The 21,302-nt window shown below is 49.9% G+C and overlaps 1 protein-coding gene across 2 annotated transcripts in view; it reads left to right on the forward strand.

Moving 5' to 3' along the window:
- LOC147887864 (glutamine-dependent NAD(+) synthetase-like) overlaps positions 1–21,302 on the forward strand; it is a 189,731-nt gene that overhangs the window by 154,701 nt on the left and 13,728 nt on the right. For both annotated transcript variants that reach the window (XM_087393417.1, XM_087393416.1), the window contains exon 13: positions 20,904–21,125. In XM_087393417.1, the coding sequence (XP_087249543.1) occupies positions 20,904–21,125 (222 nt within the window). The remainder of the gene's footprint in view (positions 1–20,903; positions 21,126–21,302) is intronic.

Genomic DNA, 21,302 nt, shown 5'->3' on the forward strand with positions numbered 1-21,302 from the left:
TCTTCCAACTCAAGAACAGTCAAGATGGGATGCAAGAGATGCAAATGCACATTCATGCATTGCTTTATCATGCAAGAGAATCGTTATTCCACACATCCGGTCTTGTAGGACAGCAAAGGATGCTTGGGATAAATTGGCTTCTCTCTATCAGATTCGCAATGAAGCTCGTGTTGCATATTTGAGAAGGAAATTACAGGAAGTCAGTATGAATGAAGATGAGTCTATGGATGCATACCTGACAAAGGTCAAGGACCTCATGGAACAGCTTGCCAACATTGATGAGGTGGTGCCAAATTCACAGCTTGTCAGTACCACATTGAATGGACTACCAGATACATATCAAGGGTTTGCTACAACCCTTCAATTAGTGGCCATGGGTAATCCAGACCACTATTCTTTTGATGAGCTAGTGACTTTGCTTTTGCAGGAAGAGCAAAGTAGAGCTAATAGACAAGCCATTATTCCTGATCATGCATTTGCTTCACAGCAGACAGGAAGAGGCAAGGCCTCCGAGCCTATGGGCAAGCCAAAATCTGCGGATAGCAGCTGCAATTCCTCCCATGCATCTAAAAATACAGCAGATAAGTCAAAGAAGAAAAGATGCAACTATTGTCGCAAGCCTGGACATGACATTTCAGAATGCAGGAAGCGCATTGCTTCGGACAAAAAGAAAGCAGGATTGACAGTTAATGCCTCTCATGCTATTGAATCCCATGAGCCAGAAGATGCTTCACATGCACATGCTCTTCAGGATGATTGGGCATGGGCTGTCCATTGCTCATTTGATCCCTCCAAAGCTGATGCATTCTTTGCTGCTAATGATGCTCAGTCCTGGTACTTTGATAGTGGTGCTTCCAAGCATGTCACATCTTGCAGACAGTTGTTTCATTCTTTAGCTGATGCACCTCCAGGGGGGACTGTCACATGTGCTAATAATGCTTCATATGCTATAAAAGAAATTGCAGATGTGCAGCTCACATCCATTTCAAGCCATCCTGTTACTTTGACAAATGTTCTTTTTGTGCCTGGAATTGAAGTCAACTTGATTTCAATTTCAGCAATTGCCACTTCAGGTTTCAGAGTTATTTTTGATGGCTACAGATGCCTGGTTTATGATCTTCATGATGACAATGCCATAGTTCTCACTGGCACTTTGCAAAAGGGGCTTTATCACCTTGATCATCACTCAGCTGCACTTTCTATTGAAGCATTGGCTATTTCAGATTCACAGCTTGCTGAAACTCATCTTTGGCATGAGAGAATGGGCCATCTCAATTATAGGGCTCTTGCAAAGCTACATTCATAGCAGATGGCAAATGATGTACCTCAAACTCACACAGTTTCCAAACATGTGTGTGAGGGTTGTCTTTTGGGTAAGATGCATCGGTTTCCTTTTCACAAGAATTGTCCAAAACTCTCACAAAGGAAATTGCAGCTAGTGCATAGTGATGTCTGTGGCCCATTGAGGACAAATGCCATTGGAGGGTACAAATATTTCATGACTCTCATTGATGATTTCACAAGATATTGCTGGATATATCCTTTAAAAGCCAAATATGAAGTTTTCTTATGCTTTCAGAGGTGGCTGAATATGGTTGAGAATGAATCAGGATGCAAGCTTGTCACCCTCAACACAGATAGGGGGGGAGAGTATTGTCTAAGGAGTTTGATGCATTTTTGTCTTCACGGGGCATTATTCACTCATGCACTACTCCCTACACTCCTCAGCAGAATCCCGTTTCTGAAAGGAAAAACAGGTCCAGAATGGAGATGGCCAGATGCATGCTTAAGGCCAAGTCTTTGCCCAATAAATTTTGGCTTGATGCAGTGATGTGTGCCAACTATGTCCTGAATAGATCACCTACACGGGCATTGAAGACTGTTACACCTTATGAAGCATGGAAAGGTAGGAAGCCTTCACTTTCACACATGAGAGTTTTTGGGTCTCTTGCATATGTTCATGTACCATCTCAGCTGAGACATAAGCTTGATGACAAGGCAATCAAATGCACATTTATTAGTTACAGCCAGGAGAGCAGAGGGTATCGGTTATACCAACCAAATACTGGGAAGATTATTGTCAGTAGAGATGTAATCTTTGCTGAACATTCAGCTTCTCCTCTTGTGGACTGCAAAGCTAAGCCAGATGTTGACATCTTTGATGCCTTTGAATCTTGGTTACCTCTACCATCCTCAGAAGAGGACTTTGACCAGCAACATGAGCCTCCTGCAGGCCCTCCACTAAGCAATAATCAGCCACAACCTCATGTGATTTGTAGGTTTCTTTTCCGGCACAAAATGATCCCACTATTCATGATGCAGTCATTGAAGAAAGAGCTGTCAATAGACAGCAAAGGCAAGTTCCCAGATGGCTTCTTGATACATTGAGGGACAGCAAACAAGATCAGCCTTTTGCTGCTCGGACAAGATCAGGGAATAGACAGCATGGTCACTTTCTTGAGTTTGCACTCCTTGCTACAGCTTGCAATGAAGAACCTCTGTGTCATAAAGATGCTTTTGACAGCAAAGAGTGGATGGATGCAATGAGAGCTGAGTTACATTCCATTGCTAAAAATGACACATGGGAATTAGTAGATCTCCCTCCAGGCAAGCATGCCATTGGAACTAGGTGGGTCTACAAATTAAAAAGGAAAAGCATAGATCAATACAAAGCCCATCTTGTTGCAAAAGGGTATGCCCAATAACAAGGCATTGACTTTGAGGAGACATTTACTCCCACATCCAGGATTACTACCATTAGATGTGTCATTGCCATTGCAGCCCATCATCATTGGCAAGTGCACCAACTTGACATCAAGACTACTTTTCTTCATGGGGATCTGCAGAAAGAAGTCTATGTCACACAACCTCCTGGCTTTGAGGTTCTCACCAGATTCATGCACATGCCCAGTTCACAGCATTGGTAGGCAGTGAAGAGAGTCTTCAGATATCTCAGAGGCACTTAGGATTTTCTATGGTGATCAGGGTTCACTTACCATGCATGCTTACACGGATAGTGACTGGGCAGGATGTTTCGACACCAGAGTGTCACATACTGGCAATTGTTTTTTGCTTGGCAATTCATGTATCTCTTGGCTCAGCAAGAAGCAACCAACAGTTGCCACATCTAGCTGTGAGGCTGAGTACAGGGCAGCTTTCACCGCTACAGTAGAGTGCGTTTGGCTTCGACAGTTACTTACAGATCTTGGTATTCGCCAGACATCCTCCACTATTGTCTACACTGACAGCCAGAGTTCTTTGGCCATTGTGTGTAACCCAGTGTTTCATGCGCATACCAAGCATATTGAAGTTCATTATTATTATGTTTGAGAGTGGTTGTCAGCAGGAGAGAGAGAGTTATACTATCTTCCCATAGAGGACAACATAGCAGATATGTTTACAAAGGCACTTCCTCGTCCCAAGTTCGAAGTCTTTTGACAGGCTTTACACTTGGTTCCCTTTGTTACATGATCTGACATCCCTTGTACATTCATAGGTGGCTATATCCTTTTGGATGAACATGTGCCACCATGACCAGAAAATACCAGGTATTCTGAGACGTTTCCAGAGTACTTCAGCCCATCCCATAGAGGGGGGTTTGTAGGCCATCTCCTGATGGTTCTAGTGATGCCCTATAAGCCATGGTATGTGCCTTGTACGCATAAATAAAGGCACTTACAGTGTTAGTGCTTTCTAGGCCACATAGGACACTTAGTCCTAGGTCTAGGTACTTGTACCTTGTACTCCTTTGTTTTTGGTTTATCTAAGTTTAACGTGACGAGTGTTCTTCTGCGACCCTTTGATACCTGCACTCTCTCTCTCATTCGACCCTTCAATCACCCATGAATCCGCAATGGGGGCCTAGGAGAGCAAATCCTTCCACATAAAGACATGTTCCCCTCTAATATTGGAGGCATACAAGTTAAGGAAACCAATCTTACACCCTCAAATCAAGACAATAATCCATTGAGCTCTAGAGGGAATAATGACTTCGTGTCCAACAACCAAGGGGAGAACCGACTGCAAAACTGAAATAGAAGTGTCCCCCCTGGTGCCCAAGGCAGGCGACCAAAAAGTATGACCAGAAAGCAGTTTGCCAGACTTAGAGCACCTCCAGTAACACTTGGATGAAGCTGATTCCGGGTCAGCTGCCTACAGCGATAGTGTGGAGCTCCGCCTAGGCCCTGTATGTTCTAGCTGACTATCCTCATCGACGGGAGGATGCTGGATGAAAAGGCTTACCCGACCTAGTAGAGGAGACCAACTTCCCCTGGGCCAAAACACTCCTGTTGAGGGCAGGAAACTCAACAGGTGAAAGAATCCCTACACCTGCTAAGGGGGAGGCCCTGTCAAAAGGAATCCCAATGACCGGGACCCCTAAGGTGGAGGGCACAAACTCCTCATCATCCATGAAAGTCGCCGAATCAGCCAGTTCGAAAAAGAGTTCCTGAGAAGCAAGTCTGGCCGAGGAGTGCGAAGAAGAACTACACTCGTGGAGGAAGGAGAAGAAGGACCTGCTAGGCCTCTATGAGCAGATCTGGAGCTGGGAGCTGAGGAGGCCTGTGGTTGGGCTGAAGAAGGATCTGTAGTCCTCATGTGTGCAAACACTCCCTTAGTTGTGGCATGAACAGTGTGAGGGGGAGAAGTATCGGTAGCCCCCTCGTGATCAGAAATGAAAATGATTGGGGCTGGTGCATCTGAAGTCCCCTCCTGATGTGGAACTGTAGCATCTGGGGCTACAACAGCATCCACCTTTGGAGTCTGGATGGCATCTGTCTGAACTGGATCAAGGGTCTCCTCCTAAGGTAAAGGAGCCACTTTGACCGCTCTCCAACGTGGTCCTGGGGTGCGCAAAGCAGGGTGCCCTGTTGCTCCTGGTAGTCTTGGAGTGCGTGGTACATGCCGCAGGGGAGTGCAGACGGGGTAGTATGTGAAGGAGCCGCACCAGAAGACCTCTTGTGTCTTTTTCTCTTCCTTGGGCAATCTCTAGCAAAGTGCCCAAGGGTCCTGCAAATTCTGCTCTGATCCTGTCTACCTACAATCTCAATTCTCTATCGAAAGAGAGCCATCTGGACACTGAATCATGATGTGGTCATCTGAGATGTTAGGGTCAGAGACAATGACCCTAACTCGAGGCACCCCGTCCACTCTGATTGCCTCTGTCGAGGAAGAAGGCATGCCAGGAAGGGGGGGGAATCTCAGTGACCACTCCGAAAGTTGCTCCGATAGTAGCAAGAAGTCGATGGTAAACCTAAGGAAGACTAGGAAACCTGATGAACAGTGATGTGACCTGATTGTCCTTCTCGACCGGATCGAAGCCCAAGGTGTAGGGCAAAAGAAAAATCCTCCTCGAACCCAAAGCCAGGGGATTAGCTTTGAGAACAAGGGCTGTGGACTCGTGGGAGTCGAAAATCACTTGGAAGAATCCACGTCCCAGAAGTCAAAATCCTTGAGGTGTGGTGCGAGATCTCCTGGTAACGCCGCCAACATCCAGTCTCTAGCCTGTGATTTGGAAGGATGTGACCCAAAGGTGCGGGCGAAAAGTGATGTGGAGCCCTCTAATTCCACATCTTTCTTGAGCTGCTACAACTCGTCCTCTGAAAAAATGATGTTTCTCACGGCCGGTGGAAGTGGACAGAGATTGGCTGAATGGGGATCCATTTGCCAATCGAAGTGAAAAGGCCGATTCCAACACTATTAAAGCTCCGTCCGTGAAATTACTGCCCAGGATGCCCTGAAACGGGCGTAGGAAGGAGGAGAAAAGGAGAGGGTAGGAGAGAGGGGAAGGGATGGAGAGGAGGAAAAGAGGGGGGAGTTAGGAGGGAGGGAGGGGGTGGGTTAGGAGGGAGGAAGGGGGCTGAAGGTGGGGAGGGAGAAGGTGGGCGAGGGAGAGGAAGGGAGGGGGCAGGTTAGGAAGGGAGGGGGCGGGGGGGTTAGAGTAAGGGTGGGGGAAGGGGCGGGGGAGGGAGGGGGCGGGGGAGGGGAGGGAGGAGGGGGGAGAAAGAGGGGGCGGGGGGGAAAGGGGGGGGGTGGGGGAGGAGAAGGGGGCGGGGGGGCAGTGGGAAGGGGAGGGAAGGGGCGGGGGAGGAGGAGGGGGTGGGGGGGCAGCGGGAGAGGGAGGGAGGGGGTGGGGGGGAAGCAGGTGGGGGAGGGGGCGGGGGAGGGAGGGCAGCGGGTGGGGAGAGGTAGGGTGAGGAGGGAGAGGAAGGGGGCGGGTGGGCTGGCAGGGGGGAGAAGGAGAGCGGGGAGGAGGAAGGGAGGGAGGAGGGAGAGGGGGCTGGCGAAGGGGAGGGAGAGGGTGGGCAGCGAGGGTGAGGGGGAGGGAGAGAGAGGGAGAGGGGGCTGGCTGAGAGAGGGAGAGGGGGGGGGGGCAGCAGCTCACGGGGAGAGGAGCAGCTCTAGAGGTTTTGGAGAAGCCCTCGTTCACTATCGAAGGGGGGGATTTGAGATGGGCTGAAGTAAATATCCATCTGCTGCTGTCCAACCAATCTCCCCCATGAGAAGGGATGCAAGACTGAATGCTGTGTGAGAAACAATCCTTCCAGGGCTCCTATCCAGGCATCAATCCACGTACTACAAACTTGCAGAGCAAGGCCATACACTGCAAGCTCAGGTCAATAATATTGAGACCCCCTTCTCCTGTGGAAAGAATGAGGGTCTTCCAAGCCACCCTGGCTACAACATCTGAGGTGCCATCTAAACCGCTCCATAGGAAGTTCCTGATAGGTCTCATGAGCTGAGCGATACAACCACTAGATTTGCACCAACATGAGCAAACAAACCAAGCAGTGGCCAACAATACCTGGTTTACAACCACAACTCTGGATGCAAGGTCAAGTCTGGCTGAACTCCCAAAGATGGAATTGTTGTGCCGGAGAGATGTCCAACCCAACTGGCATCCCAGATAATCTGACGGAGACTCCCCTCTGAATCCAAGTGAACCCTATGTGTTACCTTATCACACGACCACCTGTCGACAGGCGTTGACCACATGACGACATCTGTTGACCACATGTTGACCATGTGTCAACACAAGTTAGCCACGCGATCACACGGGTTCATCCAGGAGTACTGTCCGAGGCTGTCAACCACAGGTCGACACAGGTCAACCACAGGTCGACACAGGTCAACCACAGGTCGACACAGGTCAACCACAGGTCGACACATGTCAACCACAGGTCATCAAGAGCTGCGCACACGGAGAGTGAGCTTAGCACATGGAGCAGTCAGGAGTATTTATATTACACAGTGGTTCAGTGATACAGTGGTGCAGTGGTGCGGTGAACCAACTCACCTGCACATGGAGAATTTACACCATCGGGCTGGCGAGTCAGGGAGTCAGAAAGTCGCCGAAGCCATCAAGAGGTGCGGTGAACCAGCTCACCTGCACATGGAGAATTTATACCATCAGGCTGGCGAGTCAGGGAGTCGCCGAAGCCATCAAGAGAGCCAGCGGCGCAACGGCTATTCTCAACAGCTAAGGAGATAAGAGGATGACCAATGGGAAGAAAGAGGGGAGATTCTCAGCGAAGAAGGGACCCTCCAAGGCGGGGGATGAAGATGAAGGAGAAGGGAGAGAGAAAGGGGCGGCATTCAGCATTCGGCATTCGGCACGGGAGCGAAAGGAGGAGAGTGAGGAGAGATAGAGGCTAGAGCTACGAGCTCGCCAAGGAGCGAATGTGAGAGATTTGTGTGTACCCTTTGTCTACTATGGGGATAGACCTGTGTATTCTGGTGATTTGCGACTTGTGTATTCTTGTGACTTGCGACTTGTGACCTGGGGACACGTCCAGTGATATGTACATTGGCCAATTCGGTCACTTTCTCATCTCTCTTGTCTCTTCCGGATATGGGGATTGTTCACCAGTGTAGGATTCTCTTATTTTGCTTATGTTGTGGAGTTCACCGGTGATTGTCACTTAGCATAGTGCACTCTTACGTCGTCGTTCACTGCAGTATAGCATACGACACTCGCACACTACTGCACGGTGCGCTCTGCACGATCCATTGCATTAGAGCATTGCACAACTCATGCTTCTCACACCAGTGGCCTTTGGCCTCCGGTAACACCTCCGGAAGGATAGGAACCCCTCCCCTCAAACAGTTTATGGCGATCACGGTGGGACACTGCTGGTATTGAGTAGCACGAGAGAAGTCGTGATCTAGGGTCCTAGAGAGAGGTCTTATGCCGAGTAGTACTGAAACCTTTGAAGGAGCTAGTGAGAGAACTAGGAGGTACTTGAGGAGAGTGGAGAAAAGACTTCCGGCAGACCAAACTAGGTACAAGAAGCATTACGTGCGACGTAAGTTTGCGAAGCCCTCAACTCGAGCACAAAGTGAGCCCACTGGAGCAGTAGCCAGAGCAAGTAACTTCATCGACACTCTCATTGACTTGGACCAACAGGGACCCTGGTGGTCAGATCCGGACTCCGGAGAAGAAGAAGTGCAAAGCGGAGAACAGGTGAAAGAAGAGGGTACTAAGGACGAGGGCTCCTCAGGGACTCATCAAGGTCAAGGAAGCCCCTCTTCTCTTCCTGCAACGATGTCTTCATCAACCACCTCTTCTACCGGAGTGGTGACTCCATCTGCTCCTGCCTCAACCTCTTGTGGACAAGCTGCGACCTCATCTGTTATGCATAGCTCCGGGCTCCTAGCTAATCCTTCTTCTACATCTATTCCATTGGGGGGTACTTTTGCTCCGGCCATGCCTTTACCTCCCTTTCCATCCACACCGGTGTTGCCTTTTCCACCACCTCCTTCCTTCCCTTCTGCCTACTCATCCATGACTTCAGCTCCGTCCCTTTCTTTCCCAAATGCTCCCCCATCCTCTTTCACCCCCACATCTTCCATGTTCTCACCCTTTCCCTCTGCAACACCGAGACCCCCCACTTACGCGCTACCATCTGGGTACACTCCCTCTATGACTACATCAGTAGTGACTTCCCCATTGTGGTCCTCCACAGGAGGAGTTGTCGGGGTGGTCTCCTCCTTGGGAACACCGACACTCATTACAGCCCCATCAGGACTCCCTCCAACTCTTGCATCTTCTCCAACCTCTCGAGTGGGGATGGCCGTTCTCAGTCCCCCAGACAGAGCTAGACTTCTTGAGCTACTCAACAAGGTCCACGTGAAGACTCAAAAGTTCAAAGGCCACCTCCATGAGGATGCGGAAGCTCATGTGAGGAAGTTCCTCACAGCATGTAAAGCTAAAGGTGTGGAGAATGAGCATGCGTTCCTTCACATCTTTCCTTCGTCATTGGAGGATGCAGCGGATGTATGGTACAGTCAGTTTCCTCCGGACCACTTCCAGACGTGGACAGACCTAAGGGAGGAATTCTTACGCACTTTCAAGTTGGAAAAATTCGAACACATGATTGTCCAAGAGTTGTCCACTGACACCATGAAGCCTGGAGAAAGCATCTCTGAGATGTACACAAGGATGAGGGTCTTGGCGGCAAAGATGTCTGTGCCACCTAATGATGCTGTTATGAAGGGATGGTTTTTGAAAGCATTACCCCCTTCCATTGCTATAAGGTTGGTGGATAAACTCCCTGAACATGCCTCACTTCAAGACTTCCTAAAAGAAGCTGTCAAGATGGAACGGTCACAGTTAAGCTTTGCCTCATCAACGAATACGACCACCCAACTCCCAAGAGAGGAGGGATCATCCGCATGGCAGCAACTCAAGAAGGAGTTAGAAGAAATCAAAGAAGGCCTGAAAGATAGAATAAAGGTGGATGGCCAATCGTCCTTTGAGGCCCAAATTCGAAGTGGCCTTTGGTGCACCGAATGCAAGGGTTCTAACCATGGTTACTGGGAGTGCCCCTCCAAGCGAAAGGTACCTACTTCTACCTCATTTTGTACATTTTGTGAGATCCATGGACATGATGCCTCTGAGTGTAGGTACCTTAAAGGATTAAGGAAGCTTCTTCCAGAGTATACCTCGGGGGAACCTCTGATTGCTGCAGTCAACAGAACGGTACCCATAACTTCTGGACCAGCAGAAGTATCTCCTGCTCCCCCTCTTGCACGGGCATCTGAGCCACCTCCTCCTCCTGTCATGCCACCTCCTCCTAGTCCTTCTCCTTCCTGGTGACATCTTCTCCCTCTGAGTGAGGGCCACTTTCTCTTTCTACAAGGGTCCTCTTCTCTGCCCCTAGTGTCACTTTCTCTCTCTACATGGCTCCTCCTCTCTCCCCTTGGCGCCAAATTTTTCTCTCTAAATGGGTCCTTCTCTTTCCACCCGAGTGTCACTTTCTCTCTCTAAGTGAGCCCTCCATTTTTCACCCCGAGTCACTTTCTCTCTCTAAGTGAGCCCTCCATTTTTTACCCCGAGCCACTTTCTCTCTATAAGTGAGCCCTCCATTTTTCACCCCGAGCCACTTTCTCTCTCTAAGTGTGACCACCTTTCTTCATCCCGTACCACTATCTCTCTCTAAATGACCACCCTTAAAATGCGGCCTCCCTTTTTCACTCTGTGTTACTTTCTCTCTCTAACTACGGCCTCCCCTTTTCATCCTGTTTTACAAACTCCTTCTCCTTCTACCTTCTCTCCAACTCCTACCTCTCTCTTACAAACACCTTCTCTTTCCACCCTCTGTCCAAGTCCTACCTCTCTCTTACAGAAACCTTCTCTTTCCACCCTCTGTCCAACTTCTACCTCTCTCTTACAAACACCTTCTCTTTCCACCCTCTGTCCAACTCCCTACCTCTCTCTTACAAAAACCTTCTCTTTTCACCTTCTGTCTAACTCCCTACCTCTCTCTTACAAACACCTTCTCTTTCCACCCTCTGTCCAACTCCCTACCTCTCTCTTACAAAAACCTTCTCTTTCCACCCTATGTCCAACTTCTACCTCTCTCTTACAAACACCTTCTCTTTCCACCCTCTGTCCAACTCCCTACCTCTCTCTTACAAAAACCTTCTCTTTTCACCTTCTGTCTAACTCCCTACCTCTCTCTTACAAACACCTTCTCTTTCCACCCTCTGTCCAACTCCCTACCTCTCTCTTACAAAAACCTTCTCTTTCCACCCTCTGTCCAACTTCTACCTCTCTCTTACAAAAACCTTCTCTTTCCACCCTCTGTCCAACTTCTACCTCTCTCTTACAAAAACCTTCTCTTTCCACCCTATGTCCAACTTCTACCTCTCTCTTACAAAACTCTTCTCTTTCCACCCTCTGTCCAAGTTCTACCTCTCTCTTACAAACACCTTCTCTTTCTACCCTATGTCAAACCCCCTACCTCTCTCTTACAAAACCCTTCTCTTTCCACCCTCTGTCCAAATTCTACCTCTCTCTTACAAAACTCTTCTCTTTCCACCCTCTGTCCAAGTTCTACCTCTCCCTCTTACAAACACCTTCTCTTTCCACCCTATGACCAAACCTCCCTCTTACAAATGTCTTCTCTTTCCACCTTTGTCACACTCATCTCTTTTTCTTCCATCTTCCATCATCTTGATGCACGTCCAACCTATTTTTGGCACTTAGCTAAATGTGGCAGATATGCTAAATTTGGCAATAAGCTAAATTTGACGAATATGCTAAATTTAGTGGATATACTATTTTTGGTGGATAAGGTTAAATTTGGCGGATTTGCTTTCTGGCTTTCTCTCCCCTCCATTGGTTTCTCCACCCTTTATATACCACATTCACAAGCGCCCTAGTTGGGTGGCCAACTATCCTCCTCCCAACTCTCCTCTCCTTGGCAACCAGCTCGCTCCCTCTCCACGCAGCTCCCTCTCCTCCACGCAGCTCCAGCCCCCCTCTCTTCCTCTCCGCGCAGCTCCAGCCCCCCTCTCTTCCTCTCCTCACCACCTTGCTTCTCCTCCTCCTTCCTGCGCAGCACCTCCCTCCTCTCCCTCTACCTGCCCTCTCCCCTCCTGCGCAACAGCTCCAGCCCCCCTCTCTTACTCTCCTCACCACCCTGCTTCTCCCCCTCCTTCCTGCGCAGCACCTCCCTCCTCTCCCTCTACCTGCCCCCTCCCCTCCTGCGCAACAGCTCCAGCTCCCCCTCTCTTCCTCTCCTCACCACCGCTTCTCTCCCCTCCTGCGACACAGCCCCCCTCTCTTCCTCTCCTCACCACCGCTTCTCTCCCCTCCTGCGACACAGCTTCCCTCTCTTCCTCTCCTCACCACCCCTCCCCTCCCCTCCTGCGCAACAGCCCCCCCCCCTCTCTTCCTCTCCTCACCACCCCTCCTCTCCCCTCCTGCAAAACAGCTCCCCCTCTCTTCCTCTCCTCACCACCCCTCCTCTCCCCTCCTGCGAAACAGCCCCCCCTCTCTTCCTCCCCTCACCACCCCTGCTCTCCCCTCCTGCAAAACAGCTCCCCCTCTCTTCCTCCCCTCACCACCCCTGCTCTCCCCTCCTGCGAAACAGCTCCCCCTCTCTTCCTCTCCTCACCACCCCTCCTCTCCCCTCCTGCGAAACAGCCCCCCCCCTCTTTTCCTCTCCTCACCCTGCTTCTCCCCCTCCTTCCTGCGCAGCACCTCCCTCCTCTCCCTCTACCTGCCCCCTCCCCTCCTGCGCAACAGCCCCCCCTCCCTCCTCGCTGCCCCCTCCTACCTGCCCTCTCCCCCGCACTGCCCCCTTCCCCGGCGCTGCAGCCTCCTCCCCCCCCGCGCCTGCTGCTGCTCCCCCTGCGCTGCAGCCTGCTGCTCCCCCCCTGCACCTGCTGCTGCTCCCCCCCCGCTGCAGCCTGCTGCTCCCCCCACGCACTTGCTGCTGCTTCCCCCCCGCTGCAGCCTGCTGCTGCTTCTCCTCCCTTCTCCTTCCCCTCTCCTCTACTCCTCTTCTCCCCCTCTCCTCCACTCCTCCTCTCCCCTATCCTCCCCTCCTCTCCCCTCCTCCCTGCTGTCTCTTCTCTCTCCCTTCTTCTTCACTCTCTCCTTCATCTGGATTACCCCTATTCTCTTATAGGGGTCTCTTGGGTTTCAGGAAAGCGGACGGAGTTTTTATTTTTTGTGTTTGAATCGGTCAACACACCTCGATTGACGAATGGGTTCCCATTTAGTCAATCCGTCTCCGCTCACACCGGCCGCGAGAACTGTCACTTTTTCAAAAGACGAGCTACAGCAGTTGCAAAAGGATTTCGAACATGAGTGTTCCACGACTCTCTTCGCACACATTCATGGCTCACACCCCTCCAGGTCACAAGCTAGAGATTGGATGCTGTCGACGCTTCCTCAGGACCTCGCCCCCCACCTCAAGGATGTTCGTTGGTTGGGATGGGGTTTCTTTCAGGTGTGCCTAGATTCCCTGGACGTCACGAGAGACCTGCTACAGGCCGGGTTTCTACTTCTAGGCTACAGGAGGATCTTTTTGTTTCCTTTTCAACTGGGATTTGACCCAGTTGAAGAGGACATGCAGGGAGATTTTGTTTTCATCATGTTCCCTGGTCTTCCCTCAGTTTATCACCGGCTTCTTTCAGTTATTGGCGAGAGGTTTGGTGTGGTGGCAGAGATCCCCCCTCTCCCTGGCGAGCCCCCTTCGGCTGCTGAGGCGGTCAGGATGGACGGGGTATCCAGGGTTAGGGTCATTGTCCAGGACCTCAATATTTCAGATGACCACATCATGCTACAGCGACCCAATGGGTCCTTCCTTCGCCAGAGATTTGAGGTTGCAGGTCGGCAGGACCAGTGCAGGATTTGCAGATCCTCGGGGCACTTCGCCAGAGATTGCCCAAAGAAGAAAAAGAGGCCCACAAAGCAACCAGCTCGTACTAGCTTACGACAGAGAGCTAGAGCAGGACCTACCGCTCCACAGACACGGCCTCAGACATAGGCTCCCCCCTCTCCTAGGGCTACTCGAGTCCCTTCGGCACCCCGCGCCACCTCTAGCCCACGGTGGGCTCCGGTCGCGGCTAGGCCCTCTACTCTAGTTCACTCCTCCACCTCTTTGGAGGCTACCCCCTTGGAGCCTCAGGAGGAGACTAGTGTTCAGAAGCCTTGTTCGACTCCACCCTTGGATCCGGCTGTACCTTCCTCAGCAGCGCAAGTTGTTGGCATCTCGTCTGCACCACTTTTTGATCAGGATCCAGTATAGGTGCCTCCCTCTTTAGACAGAGGGAAGGGGGTTTTACATTCTCTTCCTGCTTCGGTAGGAATCCTTCGTACCCCCTCCCGAGGACTGGCTCAGCGGAACTCATTTTCTGCTTTGGAGGACCTCTCTAGCCTCCCAGATGATGATTTTGTACCCTCTACTTTTGGAGAGCCAGTTATCGGCATCCCTATTGAGAGATCCTTCTCTCTCTCGCCTGTGGACTTTCCTCCCCTCGGACCTCGTGTGTATGGCAGGAGGTCTACTCCGGTAGAGGCTTCTGTTTCTGCCACCAGGTCGGGTAAGGTATTCCAACCCACTTCCTCCCGCCGATGAGGATAGCCAGTTGCAATATACAGGGATTGGGTGGCATCCCTCATCGCCGTCGCAGACAATTGATCAGGAATCAGCTCCATCCAGGTGTTTCAGGTGGTTCCCTAGACATTCTTTTTCTTCAGAAACACAAACTGGATATCAGAGATTGCTCCAAGTCAGGTAAGTTGCTCTCAAGCCGGAATTTTTGGCTTCCTGCCTTGGGAACCAGAGGAGGTACATGCATTTCAGTTTCAGACTCTATTCTCCCTCTGGTCATTGGACACGGTACCATAACCCTTTCCAGGGCCCAGTGGGTTTTACTTCTGATTGACGGACGTAAGGTTGGTTTCCTCAACCTTTATGCTCCGAACAACAGAGGGGACCGTGTTTTGTTTTGGAAAGAGTTGCTCTCGTGGGCTGACATTGCGGATTCGTGGATTATTGGAGGTGACTTCAACATGGTTGAAGCACCTTCTGATAAGAAAGGGGGTAGAGAAGGTGGTATCCACTCCCTTGAGAGAGCAGCCTAGGATGCCTTCTTGTTCAGGTTCAATGGCAGAGATGTTTGGTCAGATGATGCATTTCTTGTTCAGTCTTAGTCACTTTTGTTTTCATGGTCGAACCATAGGGTGCAGATGCCTATCCATGCTCGGATTGACAGATTTTATGTGGGTGACTGGGCTCTTGATAGAGGGGGGACAGGTTGCATTGCACCCGGTGTTTCCACTTCAGACCATTTTCCGATATTTTTGTCCATTTCAGAGCCTCATCTGAGAGGACGGTCTCACAGTAGCAGGATCCCAGACGCCTTATACACAGATGAGACTCTCACAGAGGCAGTGTTGGAGATCTGGGTTTCTCATTTGCAGGGAGGGGTGGCCGGTCCTTCACATGTGGCCACAGCACTTGCCAATATCAGCAACTTCTATCACTCCGTTGCTAGTGCTCGGCGAGGTGAGGTACTCAGGCGAGAGATCGGTATCCGCCGGCAGTTGGCAGCCCTTCAGAGGGAGGAGCAAAAACGACCATCAGATGCTTGGATACAGGAGCGCCTTGCTACGGCAAGGGCTCACTTGCAGACCTTGCTTGATCAGAGAGCAGAGTATGCCTTCCATGCACGGGAGTCCTTTCGGATACAGATGGGAGGGAGAGTTAATAAACACTTTTTCCCTACACTTGGTCCCGGACATAGTAGAGAGAGTGTCAGGCAGCTTATTGACTCTGACGGCGTTTTGTAGTCCCATCCGGAAACCGTCATGCATTTAGCGACAGATTTTTATACCTCCCTTCATTCCGGAGATCCGAACTCACAGGCCAGAGAGGTGGCTAGAGATGAAGTTTGGCAGAGTTTACCTGTGTTGTTCACCCTAGAGATGTTATGCTCACTTGATGCACGCTTTACCAACACAGAATTCAAGACTGCTCTCTCTGCCCTTCATAAGGGCAAATGCCCTAGTTCCGATGGTCTTACTCCTTTTTTTATAGCCTTTTGGGATATGATAGGTGATCATATTACTTCAGCCCTGCAGGGCATTTGGGACTCGGGTGAGATGCTTGACTCACTAACCGAGGGACTCATTCACCTTATCCCGAAAGGTGGCAACAGGAATTTTGTATCCCATTGGAGACCCATCACTCTTTTGGGCACTCTTTACAAAATCCTTGCCAAGGCGATCAGCATCCGCCTACAGCCCCTTCTTCCAGACCTCATCCATGATACTCAGAAAGGCTTTGTGCATGGCAGGAGCATTTTTGATAATATATTTTCCTTTTGGGAAGCCACAGAGTGGGCTATGCAGAGTGGGCAGAGGCTAGCAGTTTTACTCTTGGACTTCGAGAAAGCCTATGATAGAGTAGATTGGGGATTTCTTGAGGGCACTCTTCTACGGTTTGGATTTTCAGATGCTTGGATCAAAGGGGTGGCCTCCCTTTACAAATCAGCCCACAGCCAGGTTTTGATTGGAGGAGTAAGGGGTGACAGGTTTCAGATTTCTAGATCAGTTCGTCAGGGATGCCCTTTAGCCCCCTTCCTCTTTCTTTTTGTGGCAGAAGCTATGAGTATCTTCCTTAGATCTCAGGCTGAGCTTTTTGGGCTGAGACTGCCCTTGAGATAGGAGCAGGAGCTTTTTGACTGTGAGTTGGCTGATGACACTGCTATTTTTATTCGGCCTCCTTGCAGTCACTTGATTCTTTCCGGACAGCCTTGGATATTTTTTGCTTAGCTGCAGGGGCACACATTAACTGGCATAAATTCTTTGGCTTTTGGATCAGTGATGAGGACACTCCAGGTTGGGGAGTTGACATTGGTTTTTCATGGATTCAGAGGGGTGTTCCTATCAGGTATTTGGGATGCCAGGTAAGATTGGACATCTCTCCAGCACAGCAGTTTGCCCCAGTACTAGAAAGTATAAGGAAAAAGCTCCTATTTTGGAGCTTTGCCAAACTCGACCTTGCATCTAGAGTTGTGGTAGTGAACCAGGTCCTCTTGGCCACCTCGTGGTTTGTGTGTTCTTGTTGGTGCCGGTCTAGGGATTGCATCACTCAGCTAATCAGACCAGTCAGGAATTTTTTATGGAGTGGACTTGATGGCACAACAGATGTTGCAGCAAGGGTGGCCTGGAAGACTATTATTCTCCCTACATGTGAAGGGGGCCTTAATATCATTGACCCGGACTTGCAGTGCAGGGCATTGCTTTGTAAGGTGGTGGTGAGGGGACTCATGCCTGGGGCAGGAACCTTGGAAGGATTTCTTTTTTGGACGCATTCAGGCTTGCACACCAACCTTGGGAGATGATTGGGTGGACAGCCCTCGCTGGATTTTCACATCAGCCCCTCTCAGATCTCCTGCCTCTCCTCTCATGACTGCCATCCTGAAAGCTTGGGGGAGCTTCAGGAACACTCTTCGAAGGATTCCATCTTCTACCGTCGAAGAGATTGATAGGCAGCCGATCATTTGGAATGATAGTATTCTTGACGAGCATGCCAGACCACTGGGCACTTCCCATTACATGCAGTAGTCTAAATGGGAGAGAGGCCCCGCCTAGACAGTAGGCACTTGGAAATCTTTTATCAGGCTACCTGAGGATCAGAGACTGCAGTCCGTGAGTCACCTCAGAGGGGTAGCACGCAGGATTCAGCAGATAGATGCAGCCATCTCGGTGGAATGGACAATTGAGCTGCCGATTACTTCCACCAATTGGATGGAGGCTTTTTCGAGGACATCAGTTCCTTTACAGGTGATCGCTCAACGAGGTCTTGGGGAAGATGCATTGGTCTTTGATGTTGGGAATGGAGGTTTACTTTCTACATCCAAGGATGGCATTCTTCTTGAGGTTGCCTTTCAGCCTGTCAGGATTGTTGGTTTTGTGGACCATGGAGCGGGCTTGCAGTGGTACTTAGACCCCGACCCTCTGCTCTTGGCCTTGGGATCCTGGAGGTTGTGGTTATATGGAGGTGCACCTATCAGGTGCTTGTAGTGGGACCCAGGAGAGTGGGAATGGATAGATCATGGGCACCGAGAGAGGGGGATTCCCTTCTTTTGTTTCACGGTTGGTAATGCCAGGAGGTTTCAGCTGAACAATAGGGGTTGGATTCCCTTCAGAGCCCCCCATTGGGAAAGCTTCTTCATCATGTAATAAATTACCAGTCACCGGGCTTGCATGCTCAAGAGAGTACTAGAGTGCACGGATGCAGATTTGCGTAGAAATTTTTGGAGGAGGCTCTGGAAATCCCTCAGAAATAGAAAGATCACTCTTTTCTTTTGGCTTTCTATTCGTGGAGGGATTGCAGTGAACCTGTGGAGATCACGATTTGGGGCTGATCCCACTTGTCCTCGATGTCATTCTGCAGAGGAGTCAGTGCGACATTGCCTTTGGGACTGCAGTTAGGCGAGGTTTGGAAAGGGGTTGCTCGGATACTCAGCATCTTTCACACTTCCCCTTTCTTCATGACTTGGGGCTTGGTCACATGGTTATCTCTTACCGGGCCCCAGGTGTTTTATGAAGGTGAGCCTTCTTCTTGGGCACTCTCGGTCCGCCGGCAGGTGATAGAGCCCTGCTCTCTCTGTAGGATGTACCACTTACTCCCTTCAGAGCTTCTCATGTTTCAGTGGACACCTCTTGGGAGATTTTGGCTAGCATTTCCTCTTGGCACATTTGGAGAGCCAGATGTACTGAGGCCTTGGATGGCACCCAGATACACCCATTACAGGTGTTCACGGGTATTTGGACTGACATGGTTCACACTTTGATAGCCATATGGACTAGCATGCAGGGCCCTTCACGGGCAGCCTCTTCTAGAAGGACTATATTTCTTTGAGTTTGGAGGGGTTCTTCCTTTTTCTCGAAGGTTTCTACCGGATTGAGATGGCACTATCAGCCCCAATCCTTTCTTTTTGGCTCTTGAGCTTTTCGTGCATTGCATGATGTATCCCGTATGGAGCTTGCTCTAACGGTTTTTCTTTAATACTTAATAGAAGTCTCTATTTGCAAAAAAAAAAAAAAAAGGGAATAAAAAGGAGGCTAGGGGGCATCCTTGATGGACTGATCTGGTAATCTCAAACCTGTCTCCCCTGACTCCACTAATAACCTAGCTGTGGGCTGATTTGTAGAGGGCTGACACCCCTCTGATCCATGCATCTGAGAAGCCAAAATGAGCAAGTGTGCTCTCCAGAAAGCCCCAGTCTGCTGCCTGTCATAAGCTTTCTCAAAGTCCAAGAGTAGAATGGCCACAGCCTGTGGCCATTATGCATGGCCCAATCCGAAGTTATCAAAGATGCTCCTGCCATGCACAAAACCCATCTGCGTATCATAGATAAGATCTGGTAGAAAGGGCTGCAAACGAAGGCTGATAGCTTTAGCTAGGATTTTGTACAAGGTACCCAGCAAGGTAATCGGTCTCCACTAAGACACTAAATTCCTGCAATCCACTTTCGGAATCAAATGAATGAGGCTCTCCATAAGTGAGTTTGGCATCTCACTAGAGTCCCATACACCCTGCGGGGTTGAGGTAATGTGATCCCCAATCTGATCCCAAAAAGTATTAAAAAATAAGGGAGTAAGTCCATCTGAACCAGGACACTTGCCCTTGTGAAGGGCAGAGAAAGCAGTCCTGAACTCTACGTTGGTGAAGGGTGCGTCAAGTGAAACAATCATATCTCCTGTCACCAACCCAAGTAAGTGTCGCCAAATAACCACTCTAGCATCATCTGTGGCCTGAGTGTTTGGATCTGCTGTAAGAAGGGAGGCATAGAAATCAGTGGCAACTTGCAAGACGGCATCTGGATGTGTCTAAAGAACTCCGCATGAGTCAACAAGCTGTGAGACGCTCTCCCTACTATGTTTGGGGCCAAGAGTAGAGAAGAACTGCTTGTTGACCCTATCTCCCTTTTGTGTCCAAAATGACTCTCCGGCATGAAAGGCATACTCTGCTCTCTGATCTGCGGAGAGGCTAGGGAAGGGGGAGGAGAGGGTAGGCGGAGAGGAAGAGAGGGGTAGGGAGGAGAGGGTAGGGCGGAGAGGCTAGGAGAGGGGCGGAAAAGAGAGGGGCGGAAAAGAGAGGGCAGGCGGGGAGGAGGCTGTACGGCCATACGGCAAGGGAGCAGCAAGGGAGCGGGGTAGAGAGAGCGGGTAGAGAGGAGAGAAGAAGGGCGAGGTAGAGAGGAGAGGCTAGGGAGAGGAGAGGAGAGGGCGGCGAGGCTGAGAGGAGAGTGCAGAGGGGAGAGGGAGAGGCCGTATGGTAGAGGGGAGAGGGAGAGCAGGCCATACAATCGTACGGCTGAGGCGGAGGGGAGCAGCAGCAAGGTCGGGGAGGAGCAGCAGCTCAGAAAATTCATGTTTTGTTTGATGATGGTAGTCCTATGGCCACAATTCAAAACGTTTGGGTGGGTTATACACATTAACCTTAGGGTCCGTATCTTCTGAACCAACCATGTTTTTGGACGGTTAACATGAATAATGAAATGGTAACTCATATATACGAGTCCCTTTTTTGGCCATTGTAACTCGTATACACTTTATAAGAATTATAGCACTTGTTCTAGAGATTGTTGGTCATCCTTGATAGAAAACCCTTGTCAGCCTCCTCAATGGAAACGCCTGCTAGAAAGTGTCCCTCATCAGGGAGCCCATACCTCTATCGTAGTGCCTAATGAAGACGGAACATGAGTGGGAAGGTGAGTTGGCTGGGAGGTGACAATGGAAAAGAGAGGGGGAAGAGGGAGGGGACAGGAGGGGCCAAGGGGGACCTGGGGATTGTACGTGGATAAAGCTAGACTTTTCTTGAAACCTCTGATGCAGCTGCTGCCTGCTTCCCTTACCTCATCCCTTCCTTTGATCCATTCGATCAACTGTTTGGGAAACAGCCTAAATGCTTTAAAAACTAAAAACTAATTTCTAGGCTGCACAGTATTTCATTGTTATTCAAGCAGGTGAGTCAGAGGTTTTTTGTAGCTAAAATTGTTGGTCTTTTACTTTTTAATTTTGTATAGTCCTAGGATTTGGTAGACCTTAGATGTTCATATTTGACAGGTGGGTTGTATTTTTTTTCATACAGAGGTCTTCTCCTGAGGACAACAGATTTGATCTACGTCAATTCTTGTACAATACAGATTGGACATGGCAGTTTCAACGAATTGATGAGCTAGTGAAGGCTAATGAAGGTGGCTTTATTTTGAAAGATAGGGCTATCGATGCTGAAGCACCATTACAGCAGCAAACAAACAAATTGGGAGCTGAAACTTGTTCTGCCCTGCCAGATGGGCCTCATGGGGCTGAGGTAACATCACAACCTCATAATAGTATACAGTGCAGTGCAATAGTCAGTTAAACACCTAGAATCAAAACTATAGCATAAAATCAAAGCATTATGGCACATATAATACACGTTCTTATTTCATTTTGAAATACAAAATCATACCAAAATTATAATTCAGAGGTAGAATACAGAAAGTTT

The sequence above is a fragment of the Dipteris shenzhenensis genome, chromosome 22 (genome assembly GCF_047967505.1).
Source record: "Dipteris shenzhenensis isolate YYH24624 ecotype China chromosome 22, Dip_SZ_1.0, whole genome shotgun sequence".
In the NCBI taxonomy this organism is placed as follows: domain Eukaryota; kingdom Viridiplantae; phylum Streptophyta; class Polypodiopsida; order Gleicheniales; family Dipteridaceae; genus Dipteris; species Dipteris shenzhenensis.